We start from the raw sequence: 21,332 nt of genomic DNA on the forward strand, positions 1-21,332 counted from the left end.
GGCTACGTCCCTTCCGTCTTCAAGAGAGCGAGAGTTGCACCCCTTCTGAAAAAACCTACACTCGATCCCTCCGATGTCAACAACTACAGACCAGTATCCCTTCTTTCTTTTCTCTCCAAAACTCTTGAACGTGCCGTCCTTGGCCAGCTCTCCCGCTATCTCTCTCAGAATGACCTTCTTGATCCAAATCAGTCAGGTTTCAAGACTAGTCATTCAACTGAGACTGCTCTTCTCTGTATCACGGAGGCGCTCCGCACTGCTAAAGCTAACTCTCTCTCCTCTGCTCTCATCCTTCTAGACCTATCGGCTGCCTTCGATACTGTGAACCATCAGATCCTCCTCTCCACCCTCTCCGAGTTGGGCATCTCCGGCGCGGCCCACGCTTGGATTGCGTCCTACCTGACAGGTCGCTCCTACCAGCTGGCGTGGCGAGAATCTGTCTCCTCGCCACGCGCTCTCACCACTGGTGTCCCCCAGGGCTCTGTTCTAGGCCCTCTCCTATTCTCGCTATACACCAAGTCACTTGGCTCTGTCATAACCTCACATGGTCTCTCCTATCATTGCTATGCAGACGACACACAATTAATCTTCTCCTTTCCCCCTTCTGATGACCAGGTGGCGAATCGCATCTCTGCATGTCTGGCAGACATATCAGTGTGGATGACGGATCACCACCTCAAGCTGAACCTCGGCAAGACGGAGCTGCTCTTCCTCCCGGGGAAGGACTGCCCGTTCCATGATCTCGCCATCACGGTTGACAACTCCATTGTGTCCTCCTCCCAGAGCGCTAAGAACCTTGGCGTGATCCTGGACAACACCCTGTCGTTCTCAACCAACATCATGGTGGTGGCCCGTTCCTGTAGGTTCATGCTCTACAACATCCGCAGAGTACGACCCTGCCTCACACAGGAAGCGGCGCAGGTCCTAATCCAGGCACTTGTCATCTCCCGTCTGGATTACTGCAACTCGCTGTTGGCTGGGCTCCCTGCCTGTGCCATTAAACCCCTACAACTCATCCAGAACGCCGCAGCCCGTCTGGTGTTCAACCTTCCCAAGTTCTCTCACGTCACCCCGCTCCTCCGCTCTCTCCACTGGCTTCCAGTTGAAGCTCGCATCCGCTACAAGACCATGGTGCTTGCCTACGGAGCTGTGAGGGGAACGGCACAGCAGTACCTCCAGGCTCTGATCAGGCCCTACACCCAAGCAAGGGCACTGCGTTCATCCACCTCTGGCCTGCTCGCCTCCCTACCATTGAGGAAGTACAGTTCCCGCTCAGCCCAGTCAAAACTGTTCGCTGCTCTGGCCCCCCAATGGTGGAACAAACTCCCTCACGACGCCAGGACAGCGGAGTCAATCACCACCTTCCGGAGACACCTGAAACCCCACCTCTTCAAGGAATACCTAGGATAGGATAAGTAATCCTTCTCACCACCCCCCCTTAATGATTTAGATGCACTATTGTAAAGTGGCTGTTCCACTGGATGTCAGAAGGTGAATTCACCAATTTGTAAGTCGCTCTGGATAAGAGCGTCTGCTAAATGACTTAAATGTAATGTAAAATGTAATGTGAGGTGGCTGTAACTGTGACTACCGTAGATGTGAGGTGGCTGTGACTACCGTAGATGTCAGGTGACTGTGACTACCGTAGATGTGAGGTGGCTGTAACTGTGACTACCGTAGATGTCAGGTGGCTGTGACTACCGTAGATGTGAGGTGGCTGTAACTGTGACTACCGTAGATGTGAGGTGGCTGTGACTACCGTAGATGTCAGGTGACTGTGACTACCGTAGATGTGAGGTGGCTGTAACTGTGACTACCGTAGATGTCAGGTGGCTGTGACTACCGTAGATGTGAGGTGGCTGTGACTACCGTAGATGTGAGGTGGCTGTAACTGTGACTACCGTAGATGTGAGGTGGCTGTGACTACCGTAGATGTCAGGTGACTGTGACTACCGTAGATGTGAGGTGGCTGTAACTGTGACTACCGTAGATGTCAGGTGGCTGTGCCTACCGTAGATGTGAGGTGGCTGTGACTACCGTAGATGTCAGGTGGCTGTGACTACCGTAGATGTCAGGTGGCTGTGACTACCGTAGATGTGAGGTGGCTGTAACTGTGACTACCGTAGATATCAGGTGGCTGTGACTACCGTAGATGTGAGGTGGCTGTAACTGTGACTACCGTAGATGTGTGGTGACTGTGACTGTGACTACCGTAGATGTGAGGTGACTGTGACTACCGTAGATGTGAGGTGACTGTGACTACCGTAGATGTGAGGTGACTGTGACTACCGTAGATGTGAGGTAGCTGTGACTACCGTAGATGTGAGGTAGCTGTGACTACCGTAGATGTGAGGTAGCTGTGACTACCGTAGATGTGAGGTAGCTGTGACTACCGTAGATGTGAGGTGGCAGTGACTACCGTAGATGTGAGGTGACTGTGGCAGTGACTACCGTAGATGTGAGGTGACTGTGACTGTGACTACCGTAGATGTGAGGTGACTGTGACTACCGTAGATGTGAGGTGACTGTGACTACCGTAGATGTGAGGTGACTGTGACTACCGTAGATGAGGTGACTGTGGCTGTGACTACCGTAGATGTGAGGTGACTGTGACTACCGTAGATGTGAGGTGACTGTGACTACCGTAGATGTGAGGTGACTGTGACTACCGTAGATGTGAGGTGACTGTGACTACCGTAGATGTGAGGTGGCTGTGACTACCGTAGATGTGAGGTGACTGTGACTGTAACTACCGTAGATGTGAGGTGGCTGTGACTACCGTAGATGTGAGGTGGCTGTGACTACCGTAGATGTGAGGTGGCTAACTACCGTAGATGTGAGGTGGCTGTAACTGTGACTACCGTAGATGTGAGGTGACTGTGACTGTAACTACCGTAGATGTGAGGTGGCTGTGACTACCGTAGATGTGAGGTGGCTGTGACTGTGACTACCGTAGATGTGAGGTGGCTGTGACTGTGACTACCGTAGATGTGATGTGGCTGTAACTGTGACTACCGTAGATGTGAGGTGGCTGTAACTGTGACTACCGTAGATGTGAGGTGACTGTGACTACCGTAGATGTGAGGTGACTGTGACTACCGTAGATGTGAGGTGACTGTGACTACCGTAGATGTGAGGTAGCTGTGACTACCGTAGATGTGAGGTGACTGTGACTGTAACTACCGTAGATGTGAGGTGACTGTAACTACCGTAGATGTGAGGTGACTGTGACTACCGTAGATGTGAGGTAGCTGTGACTACCGTAGATGTGAGGTAGCTGTGACTACCGTAGATGTGAGGTGACTGTGACTACCGTAGATGTGAGGTGACTGTGACTACCGTAGATGTGATGTGGCTGTGACTGTGACTACCGTAGATGTGAGGTGGCTGTGACTACCGTAGATGTGAGGTAGCTGTGACTACCGTAGATGTGACTGTAACTGTAACTACCGTAGATGTGAGGTGGCTGTAACTGTGACTACCGTAGATGTGAGGTGGCTGTAACTGTGACTACCGTAGATGTGAGGTGGCTGTAACTGTGACTACCGTAGATGTGAGGTGGCTGTGACTACCGTAGATGTGAGGTGGCTGTGACTACCGTAGATGTGAGGTGACTGTAACTGTGACTACCGTAGATGTGAGGTGGCCGTAACTGTGACTACCGTAGATGTGAGGTGACTGTAACTGTGACTACCGTAGATGTGAGGTGACTGTGACTACCGTAGATGTGAGGTGACTGTGACTACCGTAGATGTGAGGTGACTGTGACTACCGTAGATGTGAGGTGACTGTGACTACCGTAGATGTGAGGTGACTGTGACTACCGTAGATGTGAGGTGGCTGTGACTGTAACTACCGTAGATGTGAGGTGACTGTGACTGTAACTACCGTAGATGTGAGGTGACTGTGACTGTAACGACCGTAGATGTGAGGTGACTGTGACTACCGTAGATGTGAGGTGACTGTGACTACCGTAGATGTGAGGTGACTGTGACTACCGTAGATGTGAGGTAGCTGTGACTACCGTAGATGTGAGGTAGCTGTGACTACCGTAGATGTGAGGTAGCTGTGACTACCGTAGATGTGAGGTGGCAGTGACTACCGTAGATGTGAGGTGACTGTGGCAGTGACTACCGTAGATGTGAGGTGACTGTGACTGTGACTACCGTAGATGTGAGGTGACTGTGACTACCGTAGATGTGAGGTGACTGTGACTACCGTAGATGTGAGGTGACTGTGACTACCGTAGATGAGGTGACTGTGGCTGTGACTACCGTAGATGTGAGGTGACTGTGACTACCGTAGATGTGAGGTGACTGTGACTACCGTAGATGTGAGGTGACTGTGACTACCGTAGATGTGAGGTGGCTGTGACTACCGTAGATGTGAGGTGACTGTGACTGTAACTACCGTAGATGTGAGGTGGCTGTGACTACCGTAGATGTGAGGTGGCTGTGACTGTGACTACCGTAGATGTGAGGTGGCTGTGACTGTGACTACCGTAGATGTGATGTGGCTGTAACTGTGACTACCGTAGATGTGAGGTGGCTGTAACTGTGACTACCGTAGATGTGAGGTGACTGTGACTACCGTAGATGTGAGGTGACTGTGACTACCGTAGATGTGAGGTGACTGTGACTACCGTAGATGTGAGGTAGCTGTGACTACCGTAGATGTGAGGTGACTGTGACTGTAACTACCGTAGATGTGAGGTGACTGTAACTACCGTAGATGTGAGGTGACTGTGACTACCGTAGATGTGAGGTAGCTGTGACTACCGTAGATGTGAGGTGACTGTGACTACCGTAGATGTGAGGTGACTGTGACTACCGTAGATGTGATGTGGCTGTGACTGTGACTACCGTAGATGTGAGGTGGCTGTGACTACCGTAGATGTGAGGTAGCTGTGACTACCGTAGATGTGACTGTAACTGTAACTACCGTAGATGTGAGGTGGCTGTAACTGTGACTACCGTAGATGTGAGGTGGCTGTAACTGTGACTACCGTAGATGTGAGGTGGCTGTAACTGTGACTACCGTAGATGTGAGGTGGCTGTGACTACCGTAGATGTGAGGTGACTGTAACTGTGACTACCGTAGATGTGAGGTGACTGTAACTGTGACTACCGTAGATGTGAGGTGGCCGTAACTGTGACTACCGTAGATGTGAGGTGACTGTAACTGTGACTACCGTAGATGTGAGGTGGCCGTAACTGTGACTACCGTAGATGTGAGGTGACTGTAACTGTGACTACCGTAGATGTGAGGTGACTGTGACTACCGTAGATGTGAGGTGACTGTGACTACCGTAGATGTGAGGTGACTGTGACTACCGTAGATGTGAGGTGGCTGTGACTGTAACTACCGTAGATGTGAGGTGACTGTGACTGTAACTACCGTAGATGTGAGGTGACTGTGACTGTAACTACCGTAGATGTGAGGTGACTGTGACTACCGTAGATGTGAGGTGACTGTGACTACCGTAGATGTGAGGTGACTGTGACTACCGTAGATGTGATGTGGCTGTGACTGTGACTACCGTAGATGTGAGGTGGCTGTGACTACCGTAGATGTGAGGTAGCTGTGACTACCGTAGATGTGACTGTAACTGTAACTACCGTAGATGTGAGGTGGCTGTAACTGTGACTACCGTAGATGTGAGGTGGCTGTAACTGTAACTACCGTAGATGTGAGGTGGCTGTGACTACCGTAGATGTGAGGTGACTGTAACTGTGACTACCGTAGATGTGAGGTAGCTGTGACTACCGTAGATGTGAGGTGGCCGTAACTGTGACTACCGTAGATGTGAGGTGACTGTAACTGTGACTACCGTAGATGTGAGGTGGCCGTAACTGTGACCACCGTAGATGTGAGGTGGCCGTAACTGTGACTACCGTAGATGTGAGGTGACTGTAACTGTAACTACCGTAGATGTGAGGTGGCTGTGACTACCGTAGATGTGAGGTGACTGTGACTACCGTAGATGTGAGGTGACTGTGACTGTGACTACCGTAGATGTGAGGTGACTGTGACTACCGTAGATGTGAGGTGGCTGTAACTGTGACTACCGTAGATGTGAGGTGGCTGTAACTGTGACTACCGTAGATGTGAGGTGGCTGTGACACACTGGGACAGGACGTGAACACTAAGAAACAAAGACCAACACCTGATGGTTGGACTGATGACGGACTTCACTTCTATGAGGAGAACTAGCCCCCAATGTCCTCCATCTACAGTAGATTGAGGGAACAATAAAAACATTTGAATCCCTTTTAGAATGAGGCTGTAACGTAGCAAAATGTGGAAAAAGTCAAGGGGTCTGAATACTTTCTGAATGCGCTGTATCGATCTCTGTAGCGGTCTCTGTAGCGGTCTCTGTAGCGGTCTCATAGCGGTCTCTGTAGCGGTCTCTGTAGCGGTCTCTGTAGCGGTCTCTGTAGCGGTCTCTGTAGCGGTCTCTGTAGCGGTCTCTGTAGCGGTCTCTGTAGCGATCTCTGTAGCGGTCTCTGTAGCGATCTCTTAGAATGTCCTCCTCCTTCTTCTGCAGAAAGAGCTGTCAGGTCATAAGAACATAGTGAACTACCTGGACTCTACCATCAACTCTGTAGGGGACAGTGTCTGGGAGGTCCTTATCCTCATGGAGTACTGTAAAGGTAAGAGTTTTGGGTCCCCCCCCTCTTCCATTTTCATACAGTTGTTCGGTCCGGTAAGGTCATTTGTTTTATTGAATATACAGATATGGGACAAATATACTTCAGAGTTCAACAAATATTCCTTAAACATTCACCTTATCTTCTCTCACCCACAACCTCATTCTCCCCCTCTTTTTCACTCTCCTGCCCCCCCCCCCCCGTCCTCCCTTCTCCTGTCTCTTCTCGTCCGTCCCCCACCCCCCCGTCCTCCCGTCCTCCCCAGCTGGTCAGGTAGTGAAGCAGATGAACCAGCGTCTCCATACAGGGTTTACGGAGCCGGAGGTGTTGACCATCTTCACTGATACCTGTGAGGCTGTGGCCAGGCTGCATCAGTGTAGAACCCCTGTCATACACAGGGACCTGAAGGTAAGGAGAAGAAACACACACACACACACACACACACATCAGTGTAACACACCTCATACACAGGGACCTAAAGGTAAGAAGAAACAGACCGCGGTCCTTCTCGCTCCTCTCTACTCTCTCCTTGACCACATCGTTTGTGTTTCTCTGTTCTGTATAGTTTTCCTTCTTCTCATTGTCCACCTCTCAATGCTCCTCTTCCTCTGTCATATTCTCTCTTCCTCTTCATCCTTGACCCCTTCTCCCCCTCCTCTTCCTATCGTCTGCCACAATGCGTTTATCCTTAATCCCCCCCCTCTACCTCCACCTTTATCCATTATCCTAACACGGGGGTCTGCCCGGGCCGTCCTAACACGGGGGTCTGCCCGGTTAGGGTAAGAGTACAGGTGAAAGTGGGAGGACTGGTTAGGGTTAGGCGTTTAGGGTAAGAGTACAGGTGAAAGTGGGAGGACTGGTTAGGGTTAGGCGTTTAGGGTTAGGCGTTTAGGGTTAGGGAAAATAGGATTTTGAAGGGGACTGAATTGTGTGTCCCCACAAGGTTAGCTGTACAAGACTGTGTGTCTGAGTCATTCAGCTCTCTTTCCCCTTCTGTCCTTTGTGTCTCTGTCCCCCCCTCCCCCCTCTCCTTCTCCCATCATTTCACCCTTTGTGTCCCTTTCAATCCAATATTCATCCTGTCCCTCTCTCGTTCCTCTCTCGTTCCTCTCTCGTTCCTCTCTCCCTCAGTAATGTTTTGTGTATCTTGGCATATCTCTCTGCTGTGGACTAAAACAGTCAACAAAACAGAACCTGTCCCAAGTCCTGTGAATAAACTCATTTTCTATTGGCCAGCTTTAGTAGTCCAGCATTTTCTATTGGCCAGCTTTAGTAGTCCAGCTACCTCACCATCCACATTGTAATTTGGGCAGTCAGTGACACTCTCCCCACTCCTCTCTCTCTCGCGCTCTCTCTCTCTCGCGCTCTCTCTCTCGCGCTCTCGCTCTCGCTCTGTCGCTCTCTCTCCCTCTCTCTCTCACTTTGTCTCTCTCTCTCTCTCTCTCTCTCTCTCTCTCTCTCTCGCTTTGTCTCTCTCTCTCTCTCTCTCTCGCTTTGTCTCTCTCTCTCTCGCTTTGTCTCTCTCTCTCTCGCTTTGTCTCTCTCTCTCTCTCTCTCGCTTTGTCTCTCTCTCTCTCTCTCTCGCTTTGTCTCTCTCTCTCCCTCTCTCGCTTTGTCTCTCTCTCTCTCTCTCTCTCTCGCTTTGTCTCTCTCTCTCTCTCTCTCTCTCTCTCTCTCTCTCTCTCTCTCTCTCGCTTTGTCTCTCTCTCTCTCGCTTTGTCTCTCTCTCTCTCGCTTTGTGTCTCTCTCTCTCTCTCTCTCTCTCTCTCGCTCTGTCGCTCTCTCTCCCTCTCTCTCTCACTTTGTCTCTCTCTCTCTCTCTCTCTCTCTCTCTCTCTCTCTCTCTCTCTCTCTCTCTCTCTCGCTTTGTCTCTCTCTCTCTCTCTCGCTTTGTCTCTCTCTCTCTCTCTCTCTCTCTCTCTCGCTTTGTCTCTCTCTCTCTCGCTTTGTCTCTCTCTCTCTCTCGCTTTGTCTCTCTCTCTCTCTCTCTCTCGCTTTGTCTCTCTCTCTCGCTTTGTCTCTCTCTCTCGCTTTGTCTCTCGCTCTCGCTTTGTCTCGCTCTGTCTCTCGGTCTCCTTCCTCCATCAATGTCGCTTTCAATCATTTACGTCCTTTTTTTTCACCTTCATCTCCCCCTTCTGTCCATCTCTTACTAAAGTTTCGTCTCTCCCCTCCCCCCCCTGTCTCCTCCAGGTAGAGAACATCCTCCTCAGTGATAATGGGAGTTATGTTCTGTGTGATTTTGGAAGTGCTACTCACAAGGTGCTGCTCCCACACAAAGACGGAGTGACCGCCGTGGAGGACGAAATCAAGAAGTGAGTGGGTGACCTTTTGAGTGTGTGTGTGTGCCTCACTTGTCATCTATGTGCATACATTTGTAGATACACGTCATCACTGAGTCACGATTGTCCATCGGATTGACTGTAAAGGCTGTCTTTGCCAGGGCTGTCTTTGCCAGGGCTGTCTTTGCCAGGGCTGTCTTTGCCAGGGCTGTCTTTGCCAGGGCTGTCCTGTATGGTGTAATTTCTCACTAAAAGATGGGCATGCCATTGGTAGACATTCCATCAGTACCTGGTAACGGAATAATCACACAACACAGGATGGTTAAGGACATATAAATGTCTGAAATAACTACTGTTTACACGTGGGAGTAATGACTCATAAATGAGGAGTGGTGTACTGTTTGTAAATGCCTTACAGGTTTATAAACACCTTATGAATGGTTTATGAACGGACCCTTTAAATGAGGTGTTCTCCACTTCAGCCCTGCACTCAAACATTGCACTATGCAGTGCACGAACGTGATCTCTGGTCTACAGTAGTGCACTAAATAGGGAATAGGGCTCTGGTCAACAGTAGAGCACTATGTAGGGAATAGGGCTCTGGTCAACAGTAGTGCACTAAATAGGGAATAGGGCTCTGGTCAACAGTAGAGCACTATGTAGGGAATAGGGCTCTGGTCAACAGTAGAGCACTATGTAGGGAATAGGGCTCTGGTCAACAGTAGAGCACTATGTAGGGAATAGGGCTCTGGTCAACAGTAGAGCACTATGTAGGGAATAGGGCTCTGGTCAACAGTAGTGCACTAAATAGGGAATAGGGCTCTGGTCAACAGTAGAGCACTATGTAGGGAATAGGGCTCTGGTCAACAGTAGAGCACTATGTAGGGAATAGGGCTCTGGTCAACATTAGAGCACTATGTAGGGAATAAGGCTCTGGTCAACAGTAGAGCATTATATAGGGAATAGGGCTCTGGGCAAATGTAGTGCACTATATAGGGAATAGGGCTCTGGTCTAAAGTAATGCACTTTATAGGGAATAGGGCTCTGGTCTAAAGTAGTGCACTATATAGGGAATAGGGCTCTGGTCTAAAGTAGTGCACTATATAGGGAATAGGGCTCTGGTCTAAAGTAGTGCACTATATAGGGAATAGGGCTCTGGTCTAAAGTTGTGCACTATATAGGGAATAGGGCTCTGGTCTAAAGTAGTGCACTATATAGGGAATAGGGCTCTGGTCTAAAGTAGTGCACTATATAGGGAATAGGGCTCTGGTCTATAGTAGTGCACTATATAGGGAATAATTTCAGCTGCTTCATACTTGCATAACACTAGAACTGAAACGCACATGACTTTTGACGCTGAGCACTTAATGTGTGTGTGTGTGTGTGTGTGTGTGTGTGTAGGTACACGACCCTGTCTTATCGAGCTCCAGAGATGATCAACGTGTACGCAGGGAAGGCCATTACCACCAAGGCTGATATCTGGGTAAGTGGTTGTGGTGTGTGTACGGAAACCTAGGGGTGTGTGTGTACGGAAGCCTAGGGGTGTGTGTGTACGGAAACCTAGGGGTGTGTGTGTGTGTGTACGGAAACCTAGGGGTGTGTGTGTGTGTGTGTGTACGGAAACCTAGGGGTGTGTGTGTGTGTGTGTACGGAAACCTAGGGGTGTGTGTGTACGGAAACCTAGAGGTGTGTGTGTGTTTACGGAAGCCTAGGGGTGTGTGTGTGTACGGAAGCCTAGGGGTGTGTGTGTGTACGGAAGCCTAGGGGTGTGTGTGTGTGTGTACGGAAACCTAGGGGTGTGTGTGTGTACGGAAACCTAGGGGTGTGTGTGTGTGTGTGTGTGTGTACGGAAACCTAGGGGTGTGTGTACGGAAACCTAGGGGTGTGTGTACGGAAACCTAGGGGTGTGTGTACGGAAACCTAGGGGTGTGTGTACAGAAACCTAGGGGTGTGTGTGTGTGTACGGAAACCTAGGGGTGTGTGTGTGTACGGAAACCTAGGGGTGTGTGTGTGTGTGTGTACGGAAACCTAGGGGTGTGTGTGTGTACGGAAACCTATGGGGGTGTGTGTGTACGGAAACCTAGGGGGGTGTGTGTGTGTGTGTGTGTGTACGGAAACCTAGGGGGTGTGTGTGTGTGTGTGTACGGAAACCTAGGGGTGTGTGTGTGTGTACGGAAACCTAGGGGTGTGTGTGTGTGTGTGTGTGTGTGTGTGTGTGTGTGTGTGTACGGAAACCTAGGGGTGTGTGTGTGTACGGAAACCTAGGGGGGTGTGTGTGTGTGTGTACGGAAGCCTAGGGGTGTGTGTGTGTGTACGGAAGCCTAGGGGTGTGTGTGTGTACGGAAACCTAGGGGTGTGTGTGTGTGTACGGAAACCTAGGGGTGTGTGTGTGTGTGTGTACGGAAACCTAGGGGTGTGTGTGTGTACGGAAACCTAGGGGTGTGTGTGTGTACGGAAACCTAGGGGTGTGTGTGTGTACGGAAACCTAGGGGTGTGTGTGTGTACGGAAACCTAGGGGTGTGTGTGTGTACGGAAACCTAGGGGTGTGTGTGTGTACGGAAACCTAGGGGGGTGTTTGTGTACGGAAACCTAGGGGGGTGTTTGTGTACGGAAACCTAGGGGGGTGTGTGTGTACGGAAACCTAGGGGTGTGTGTGTGTGTACGGAAACCTAGGGGGTGTGTGTGTGTGTACGGAAACCTAGGGGTGTTTGTGTGTACGGAAACCTAGGGGTGTGTGTGCGTGTGTACGGAAACCTAGGGGTGTGTGTACGTGTGTACGGAAACCTAGGGGTGTGTGTACGTGTGTACGGAAACCTAGGGGTGTGTGTGTGTGTGTGTGTACGGAAACCTAGGGGTGTGTGTACGGAAACCTAGGGGTGTGTGTGTAGGAAGCCTAGGGGTGTGTGTACGGAAGCCTAGGGGTGTGTGTGTGTGTGTGTATATACGCGGAGGTGTGTGTGGACTCTAGCCAGTCAGTAACAAAAGCGCTTGAGTTGTGTGTGTGTGTGTGTTGTGAATGTACCCAGCATGGCCACAACTGTGGACACCCCTTCAAATTCGCGGATTCTAATATTTCAGCCACACCAGTTGCTGACAGGTGTATAAAATACAGCACACCACCATGCAATCTCCATAGACAAACAACATCGACAAGTAGAATGTCTTTACTGAAGAGCTCAGTGACTTTCAACGTGACACCGTGATAGCATGCCACCTTTCAAGTGTGTTCGTTAAATTTCTGTCCGGCTGGAGCTGCTAGAGCTGCCCCCCGGTCAACTGTCAGTGCTGTTTTTGTGAAGTGGGAAACATCTAGGAGAAACAACGGCTCTGCTGCCAAGTGGCAGCTCACAGAACGGAACCACTGAGTGCTGAAGCACGTAGCGGGTACAATGTTTTATCTGTCCTCGGGTTGCAACACTCACATACTGAGTTCCTAACTGCCTCTGGAAGTGACATCAACGCAGGAACTGGGTTTCCGTGGCCGAGCAGCCGCACACAAAACTATGATCACCATGCGCAATGCCAATCGTCGTCTGGAGTGGTGTAAAAACTTTGCCGCCATTGGACTCTGGAGCCGTGGAAACGCGTTTTCTGGAGCGATGAATCACGCTTCACCATCTGGCAGTCCGATGGACGAATCTGGGTTTGGGGTGGGGTGGGGGGGGGGAATTATAGGTGTGGAGAAACTGAATGTAGAAATACACTGTCTTCATTTGTCTGACAGAGGTAACAGCAGTCCATGTTATATAACATACTGCATATAGGCATGTATTGTAATATGGTTTAAGATCATGTTGTACAAGCTGTGTTTCTCTGTTTCAGGCTCTTGGTTGTTTGTTGTACAAGCTGTGTTTCTTCTGTTTCGGGCTCTTGGTTGCTTGTTGTACAAGCTGTGTTTCTCTGTTTCAGGCTCTTGGTTGCTTGTTGTACAAGCTGTGTTTCTCTGTTTCAGGCTCTTGGTTGCTTGTTGTACAAGCTGTGCTTCTTCTGTTTCAGGCTCTTGGTTGCTTGTTGTACAAGCTGTGTTTCTTCTCGCTCCCGTTCGGGGAGAGTCAAGTTGCCATATGTGAGGGAACCTTTGTCGTTCCCGACAATTCCAAATTCTCCTTCAAGTTGCACTGCTTAATCAGTAAGTCCGTCTGCCCTGTTCCTCAGCAACACACCAACCACAAAGCTGTCAATACATTTAACAATTAAACCACATTGAACATTGTCATGTGAATATTTCTGATGTGTAAACATTTAACCTTCCAATTAATTTGCCCAATCAAACTACCATTGTTTCCACACCCACTGCAGGCCTTTAATATAAATATTATCCAATATCGCCACCTTGTGGTCAAACGTGAGGTAGACATTTAATGCATTGTACCAGGGTGAAAAATTTATTATAGAGAGGTAATACTAGTATTTTCATACACATTTCAATTCACTTATTTATATTTTACACCTGTGAAAAGTGTACATGCCTTCTCTTAAGGAGAGTGGGGATTCTCTGATTTGTCTGCGATACTATTAAGTAATGTGTAGTCAACTATATGTCCCCTCTACTCCAGGATATAGTCAACTATATGTCCCCTCTACTCCAGGATATAGTAAACTATATGTCTCCTCTACTCCAGGATATATTAAACTATATGTCTCCTCTACTCCTGGATATAGTAAACTATATGTCTCCTCTACTCCAGGATATAGTCAACTATATGTCCCCTCTACTCCAGGTCATAGTCAACTATATGTCTCCTCTACTCCAGGATATAGTAAACTAGATGTCCCCTCTACTCCTGGATATAGTAAACTATATGTCCCCTCTTCTCCAGGATATAGTAAACTATATGTTCCCTCTTCTCCAGGATATAGTAAACTATATGTCCCCTCTACTCCAGGATATAGTAAACTATATGTCCCCTCTACTCCAGGATATAGTAAACTATATGTCCCCTCTACTCCAGGATATAGTCAACTATATGCCTCCTCCAGGATATAGTAAACTATATGTCCCCTCTACTCCAGGATATAGTAAACTATATGTCCCCTCTACTCCTGGATATAGTAAACTATATGTCTCCTCTACTCCAGGATATAGTAAACTATATGTCCCCTCTACTCCTGGATATAGTAAACTATATGTCTCCTCTACTCCAGGATATATTAAACTATATGTCTCCTCTACTCCAGGATATAGTAAACTATATGTCCCCTCTACTCCAGGATATAGTAAACTATATGTCTCCTCTACTCCAGGATATAGTAAACTATATGTCCCCTCTACTCCTGGATATAGTAAACTATATGTCTCCTCTACTCCAGGATATAGTAAACTATATGTCCCCTCTACTCCAGGATATAGTAAACTATATGTCTCCTCTACTCCTGGATATAGTAAACTATATGTCCCCTCTACTCCAGGATATATTAAACTATATGTCCCCTCTTCTCCAGGATATATTAAACTATATGTCCCCTCTACTCCAGGATATAGTCAACTATATGTCCCCTCTACTCCAGGATATATTAAACTATACGTCCCCTCTACTCCAGGATATAGTAAACTATATGTCCCCTCTACTCCAGGATATAGTAGACTATATGTCCCCTCTACTCCAGGATATAGTAAACTATATGTCCCCTCTACTCCAGGATATAGTCAACTATATGTCCCCTCTACTCCAGGATATAGTAAACTATATGTCCCCTCTACTCCAGGATATAGTAAACTATATGTCCCCTCTACTCCAGGATATATTAAACTATATGTCCCCTCTACTCCAGGATATAGTAAACTATGTGTCCCCTCTACTCCAGGATACAGTAAACTATATGCCTCCTCCAGGATATAGTAAACTATATGTCCCCTCTACTCCTGGATATAGTAAACTATATGTCCCCTCTACTCCTGGATATAGTAAACTATATGTCCCCTCTACTCCAGGATATAGTAAACTATATGTCTCCTCTACTCCAGGATATAGTAAACTATATGTCCCCTCTACTCCAGGATAAAGTAAACTATATGTCTCCTCTACTCCAGGATATAGTAAACTATATGTCCCCTCTACTCCAGGATATAGTAAACTATATGTCCCCTCTACTCCAGGATATAGTAAACTATATGTCCCCTCTACTCCAGGATATATTAAACTATATGTCCCATCTACTCCAGGATATAGTAAACTATATGTCCCCTATACTCCAGGATATATTAAACTATATGTCTCCTCTACTGGATATAGTAAACTATATGTCTCCTCTACTCCAGGATATAGTAAACTATATGTCTCCTCTTCTCCAGGATATAGTTAACTATATGTCCCCTCTACTCCTGGATATAGTAAACTATATGTCCCCTCTTCTCCAGGATATAGTAAACTATATGTCCCCTCTTCTCCAGGATATAGTAAACTATATGTCCCCTCTACTCCAGGATATAGTCAACTATATGTCCCCTCTACTCGAGGATATATTAAACTATATGTCCCCTCTACTCGAGGATATATTAAACTATATGTCCCCTCTACTCCAGGATATAGTCAACTATATGTCCCCTCTACTCCAGGATATAGTAAACTATATGTCCCCTCTACTCCAGGATATAGTAAACTTTATGTCCCCTCTACTCCAGGATATAGTAAACTATATGTCCCCTCTACTCCAGGATATATTAAACTATATGTCCCCTCTACTCCAGGATATAGTAAACTATGTGTCCCCTCTACTCCAGGATATAGTAAACTATATGCCTCCTCCAGGATATAGTAAACTATATGTCCCCTCTACTCCTGGATATAGTAAACTATATGTCCCCTCTACTCCAGGATATAGTAATCTATATGTCCCCTCTACTACAGGATATAGTAAACTATATGTCCCCTCTACTCCAGGATATATTAAACTATATGTCCCCTCTACTCCAGGATATAGTAAACTATGTGTCCCCTCTACTCCAGGATATAGTAAACTATATGCCTCCTCCAGGATATAGTAAACTATATGTCCCCTCTACTCCTGGATATAGTAAACTATATGTCCCCTCTACTCCTGGATATAGTAAACTATATGTCCCCTCTACTCCAGGATATAGTAAACTATATGTCTCCTCTACTCCAGGATATAGTAAACTATATGTCCCCTCTACTCCAGGATATAGTAAACTATATGTCCCCTCTACTCCAGGATATAGTAAACTATATGTCCCCTCTACTCCAGGATATAGTCAACTATATGTCCCCTCTACTCCAGGATATAGTAAACTATATGTCCCCTCTACTCCAGGATATAGTCAACTATATGTCCCCTCTACTCCAGGATATAGTAAACTATACGTCTCCTCTACTCCAGGATATAGTTAACTATATGTCCCCTCTACTCCAGGATATAGTTAACTATATGTCCCCTCTACTCCAGGATATAGTAAACTATATGTCCCCTCTACTCCAGGATATAGTAAACTATATGTCCCCTCTACTCCAGGATATATTAAACTATATGTCCCCTCTACTCCAGGATATAGTAAACTATGTGTCCCCTCTACTCCAGGATATAGTAAACTATGTGTCCCCTCTACTCCAGGATATAGTAAACTATATGCCTCCTCTACTCCTGGATATAGTAAACTATATGTCCCCTCTACTCCTGGATATAGTAAACTATATGTCCCCTCTACTCCAGGATATAGTAAACTATATGTCCCCTCTACTACAGGATATAGTAAACTATATGTCCCCTCTACTACAGGATATAGTAAACTATATGTCCCCTCTACTACAGGATATAGTAAACTATATGTCCCCTCTACTCCAGGATATAGTAAACTATATGTCCCCTCTACTCCAGGATATATTAAACTATATGTCCCCTCTACTCCAGGATATATTAAACTATATGTCCCCTCTACTCCAGGATATAGTCAACTATATGTCCCCTCTACCCCAGGATATAGTAAACTATATGTCCCCTCTACTCCAGGATATAGTCAACTATATGTCCCCTCTACTCCAGGATATAGTCAACTATATGTCCCCTCTACTCCAGGATATAGTCAACTATATGTCCCCTCTACTCCAGGATATAGTAAACTATATGTCCCCTCTACTCCAGGATATATTAAACTATATGTCCCCTCTACTCCAGGATATAGTAAACTATGTGTCCCCTCTACTCCAGGATACAGTAAACTATATGCCTCCTCCAGGATATAGTAAACTATATGTCCCCTCTACTCCTGGATATAGTAAACTATATGTCCCCTCTACTCCTGGATATAGTAAACTATATGTCCCCTCTACTCCAGGATATAGTAAACTATATGTCTCCTCTACTCCAGGATATAGTAAACTATATGTCCCCTCTACTCCAGGATATAGTAAACTATATGTCTCCTCTACTCCAGGATATAGTAAACTATATGTCCCCTCTACTCCAGGATATAGTAAACTATATGTCCCCTCTACTCCAGGATATAGTAAACTATATGTCCCCTCTACTCCAGGATATATTAAACTATATGTCCCCTCTACTCCAGGATATAGTAAACTATATGTCCCCTCTACTCCAGGATATATTAAACTATATGTCTCCTCTACTGGATATAGTAAACTATATGTCTCCTCTACTCCAGGATATAGTAAACTATATGTCTCCTCTTCTCCAGGATATAGTTAACTATATGTCCCCTCTACTCCTGGATATAGTAAACTATATGTCCCCTCTTCTCCAGGATATAGTAAACTATATGTCCCCTCTTCTCCAGGATATAGTAAACTATATGTCCCCTCTACTCCAGGATATAGTCAACTATATGTCCCCTCTACTCGAGGATATATTAAACTATATGTCCCCTCTACTCGAGGATATATTAAACTATATGTCCCCTCTACTCCAGGATATAGTCAACTATATGTCCCCTCTACTCCAGGATATAGTAAACTATATGTCCCCTCTACTCCAGGATATAGTAAACTATATGTCCCCTCTACTCCAGGATATAGTAAACTATATGTCCCCTCTACTCCAGGATATATTAAACTATATGTCCCCTCTACTCCAGGATATAGTAAACTATGTGTCCCCTCTACTCCAGGATATAGTAAACTATATGCCTCCTCCAGGATATAGTAAACTATATGTCCCCTCTACTCCTGGATATAGTAAACTATATGTCCCCTCTACTCCAGGATATAGTAATCTATATGTCCCCTCTACTACAGGATATAGTAAACTATATGTCCCCTCTACTCCAGGATATATTAAACTATATGTCCCCTCTACTCCAGGATATAGTAAACTATGTGTCCCCTCTACTCCAGGATATAGTAAACTATATGCCTCCTCCAGGATATAGTAAACTATATGTCCCCTCTACTCCTGGATATAGTAAACTATATGTCCCCTCTACTCCTGGATATAGTAAACTATATGTCCCCTCTACTCCAGGATATAGTAAACTATATGTCCCCTCTACTCCAGGATATAGTAAACTATATGTCTCCTCTACTCCAGGATATAGTAAACTATATGTCCCCTCTACTCCAGGATATAGTAAACTATATGTCCCCTCTACTCCAGGATATAGTAAACTATATGTCCCCTCTACTCCAGGATATATTAAACTATATGTCCCCTCTACTCCAGGATATATTAAACTATATGTCCCCTCTACTCGAGGATATATTAAACTATATGTCCCCTCTACTCCAGGATATAGTCAACTATATGTCCCCTCTACTCCAGGATATAGTAAACTATATGTCCCCTCTACTCCAGGATATAGTAAACTATATGTCCCCTCTACTCCAGGATATAGTAAACTATATGTCCCCTCTACTCCAGGATATAGTAAACTATATGTCCCCTCTACTCCAGGATATATTAAACTATATGTCCCCTCTACTCCAGGATATATTAAACTATATGTCCCCTCTACTCCAGGATATAGTAAACTATGTGTCCCCTCTACTCCAGGATATAGTAAACTATATGCCTCCTCCAGGATATAGTAAACTATATGTCCCCTCTACTCCTGGATATAGTAAACTATATGTCCCCTCTACTACAGGATATAGTAAACTATATGCCCCCTCTACTCCAGGATATATTAAACTATATGTCCCCTCTACTCCAGGATATAGTTAACTATGTGTCCCCTCTACTCCAGGATATAGTAAACTATATGCCTCCTCTACTCCTGGATATAGTAAACTATATGTCCCCTCTACTCCTGGATATAGTAAACTATATGTCCCCTCTACTCCAGGATATAGTAAACTATATGTCCCCTCTACTACAGGATATAGTAAACTATATGTCCCCTCTACTACAGGATATAGTAAACTATATGTCCCCTCTACTACAGGATATAGTAAACTATATGTCCCCTCTACTCCAGGATATAGTAAACTATATGTCCCCTCTACTCCAGGATATATTAAACTATATGTCCCCTCTACTCCAGGATATATTAAACTATATGTCCCCTCTACTCCAGGATATAGTCAACTATATGTCCCCTCTACCCCAGGATATAGTAAACTATATGTCCCCTCTACTCCAGGATATAGTCAACTATATGTCCCCTCTACTCCAGGATATAGTCAACTATATGTCCCCTCTACTCCAGGATATAGTCAACTATATGTCCCCTCTACTCCAGGATATAGTAAACTATATGTCCCCTCTACTCCAGGATATATTAAACTATATGTCCCCTCTACTCCAGGATATAGTAAACTATGTGTCCCCTCTACTCCAGGATACAGTAAACTATATGCCTCCTCCAGGATATAGTAAACTATATGTCCCCTCTACTCCTGGATATAGTAAACTATATGTCCCCTCTACTCCTGGATATAGTAAACTATATGTCCCCTCTACTCCAGGATATAGTAAACTATATGTCTCCTCTACTCCAGGATATAGTAAACTATATGTCCCCTCTACTCCAGGATATAGTAAACTATATGTCTCCTCTACTCCAGGATATAGTAAACTATATGTCCCCTCTACTCCAGGATATAGTAAACTATATGTCCCCTCTACTCCAGGATATAGTAAACTATATGTCCCCTCTACTCCAGGATATATTAAACTATATGTCCCCTCTACTCCAGGATATAGTAAACTATATGTCCCCTCTACTCCAGGATATATTAAACTATATGTCTCCTCTACTGGATATAGTAAACTATATGTCTCCTCTACTCCAGGATATAGTAAACTATATGTCTCCTCTTCTCCAGGATATAGTTAACTATATGTCCCCTCTACTCCTGGATATAGTAAACTATATGTCCCCTCTTCTCCAGGATATAGTAAACTATATGTCCCCTCTTCTCCAGGATATAGTAAACTATATGTCCCCTCTACTCCAGGATATAGTCAACTATATGTCCCCTCTACTCGAGGATATATTAAACTATATGTCCCCTCTACTCGAGGATATATTAAACTATATGTCCCCTCTACTCCAGGATATAGTCAACTATATGTCCCCTCTACTCCAGGATATAGTAAACTATATGTCCCCTCTACTCCAGGATATAGTAAACTATATGTCCCCTCTACTCCAGGATATAGTAAACTATATGTCCCCTCTACTCCAGGATATATTAAACTATATGTCCCCTCTACTCCAGGATATAGTAAACTATGTGTCCCCTCTACTCCAGGATATAGTAAACTATATGCCTCCTCCAGGATATAGTAAACTATATGTCCCCTCTACTCCTGGATATAGTAAACTATATGTCCCCTCTACTCCAGGATATAGTAATCTATATGTCCCCTCTACTACAGGATATAGTAAACTATATGTCCCCTCTACTCCAGGATATATTAAACTATATGTCCCCTCTACTCCAGGATATAGTAAACTATGTGTCCCCTCTACTCCAGGATATAGTAAACTATATGCCTCCTCCAGGATATAGTAAACTATATGTCCCCTCTACTCCTGGATATAGTAAACTATATGTCCCCTCTACTCCTGGATATAGTAAACTATATGTCCCCTCTACTCCAGGATATAGTAAACTATATGTCCCCTCTACTCCAGGATATAGTAAACTATATGTCTCCTCTACTCCAGGATATAGTAAACTATATGTCCCCTCTACTCCAGGATATAGTAAACTATATGTCCCCTCTACTCCAGGATATAGTAAACTATATGTCCCCTCTACTCCAGGATATATTAAACTATATGTCCCCTCTACTCCAGGATATATTAAACTATATGTCCCCTCTACTCGAGGATATATTAAACTATATGTCCCCTCTACTCCAGGATATAGTCAACTATATGTCCCCTCTACTCCAGGATATAGTAAACTATATGTCCCCTCTACTCCAGGATATAGTAAACTATATGTCCCCTCTACTCCAGGATATAGTAAACTATATGTCC

General features: G+C 45.8%; 2 protein-coding genes across 3 annotated transcripts in view; one reads left to right on the plus strand and one right to left on the minus strand.

Annotated features, from left to right (window-relative positions):
- The window catches only part of LOC135513724 (anthrax toxin receptor 2-like), a 1,178,227-nt gene that overhangs the window by 436,136 nt on the left and 720,759 nt on the right, over window positions 1–21,332 (minus strand). The gene's annotated exons all lie outside the window — the stretch shown is intronic.
- The window catches only part of LOC135513722 (BMP-2-inducible protein kinase-like), a 124,707-nt gene that overhangs the window by 55,909 nt on the left and 47,466 nt on the right, over window positions 1–21,332 (plus strand). For both annotated transcript variants that reach the window (XM_064936608.1, XM_064936609.1), the window contains exons 3-7: window positions 6,548–6,653; window positions 6,916–7,058; window positions 8,844–8,965; window positions 10,334–10,415; window positions 12,929–13,061. In XM_064936608.1, coding sequence (XP_064792680.1) covers window positions 6,548–6,653; window positions 6,916–7,058; window positions 8,844–8,965; window positions 10,334–10,415; window positions 12,929–13,061 — 586 coding nt within the window. The remainder of the gene's footprint in view (window positions 1–6,547; window positions 6,654–6,915; window positions 7,059–8,843; window positions 8,966–10,333; window positions 10,416–12,928; window positions 13,062–21,332) is intronic.

The sequence above is a fragment of the Oncorhynchus masou genome, chromosome 25 (genome assembly GCF_036934945.1).
Source record: "Oncorhynchus masou masou isolate Uvic2021 chromosome 25, UVic_Omas_1.1, whole genome shotgun sequence".
Lineage (NCBI taxonomy): Eukaryota > Metazoa > Chordata > Actinopteri > Salmoniformes > Salmonidae > Oncorhynchus > Oncorhynchus masou.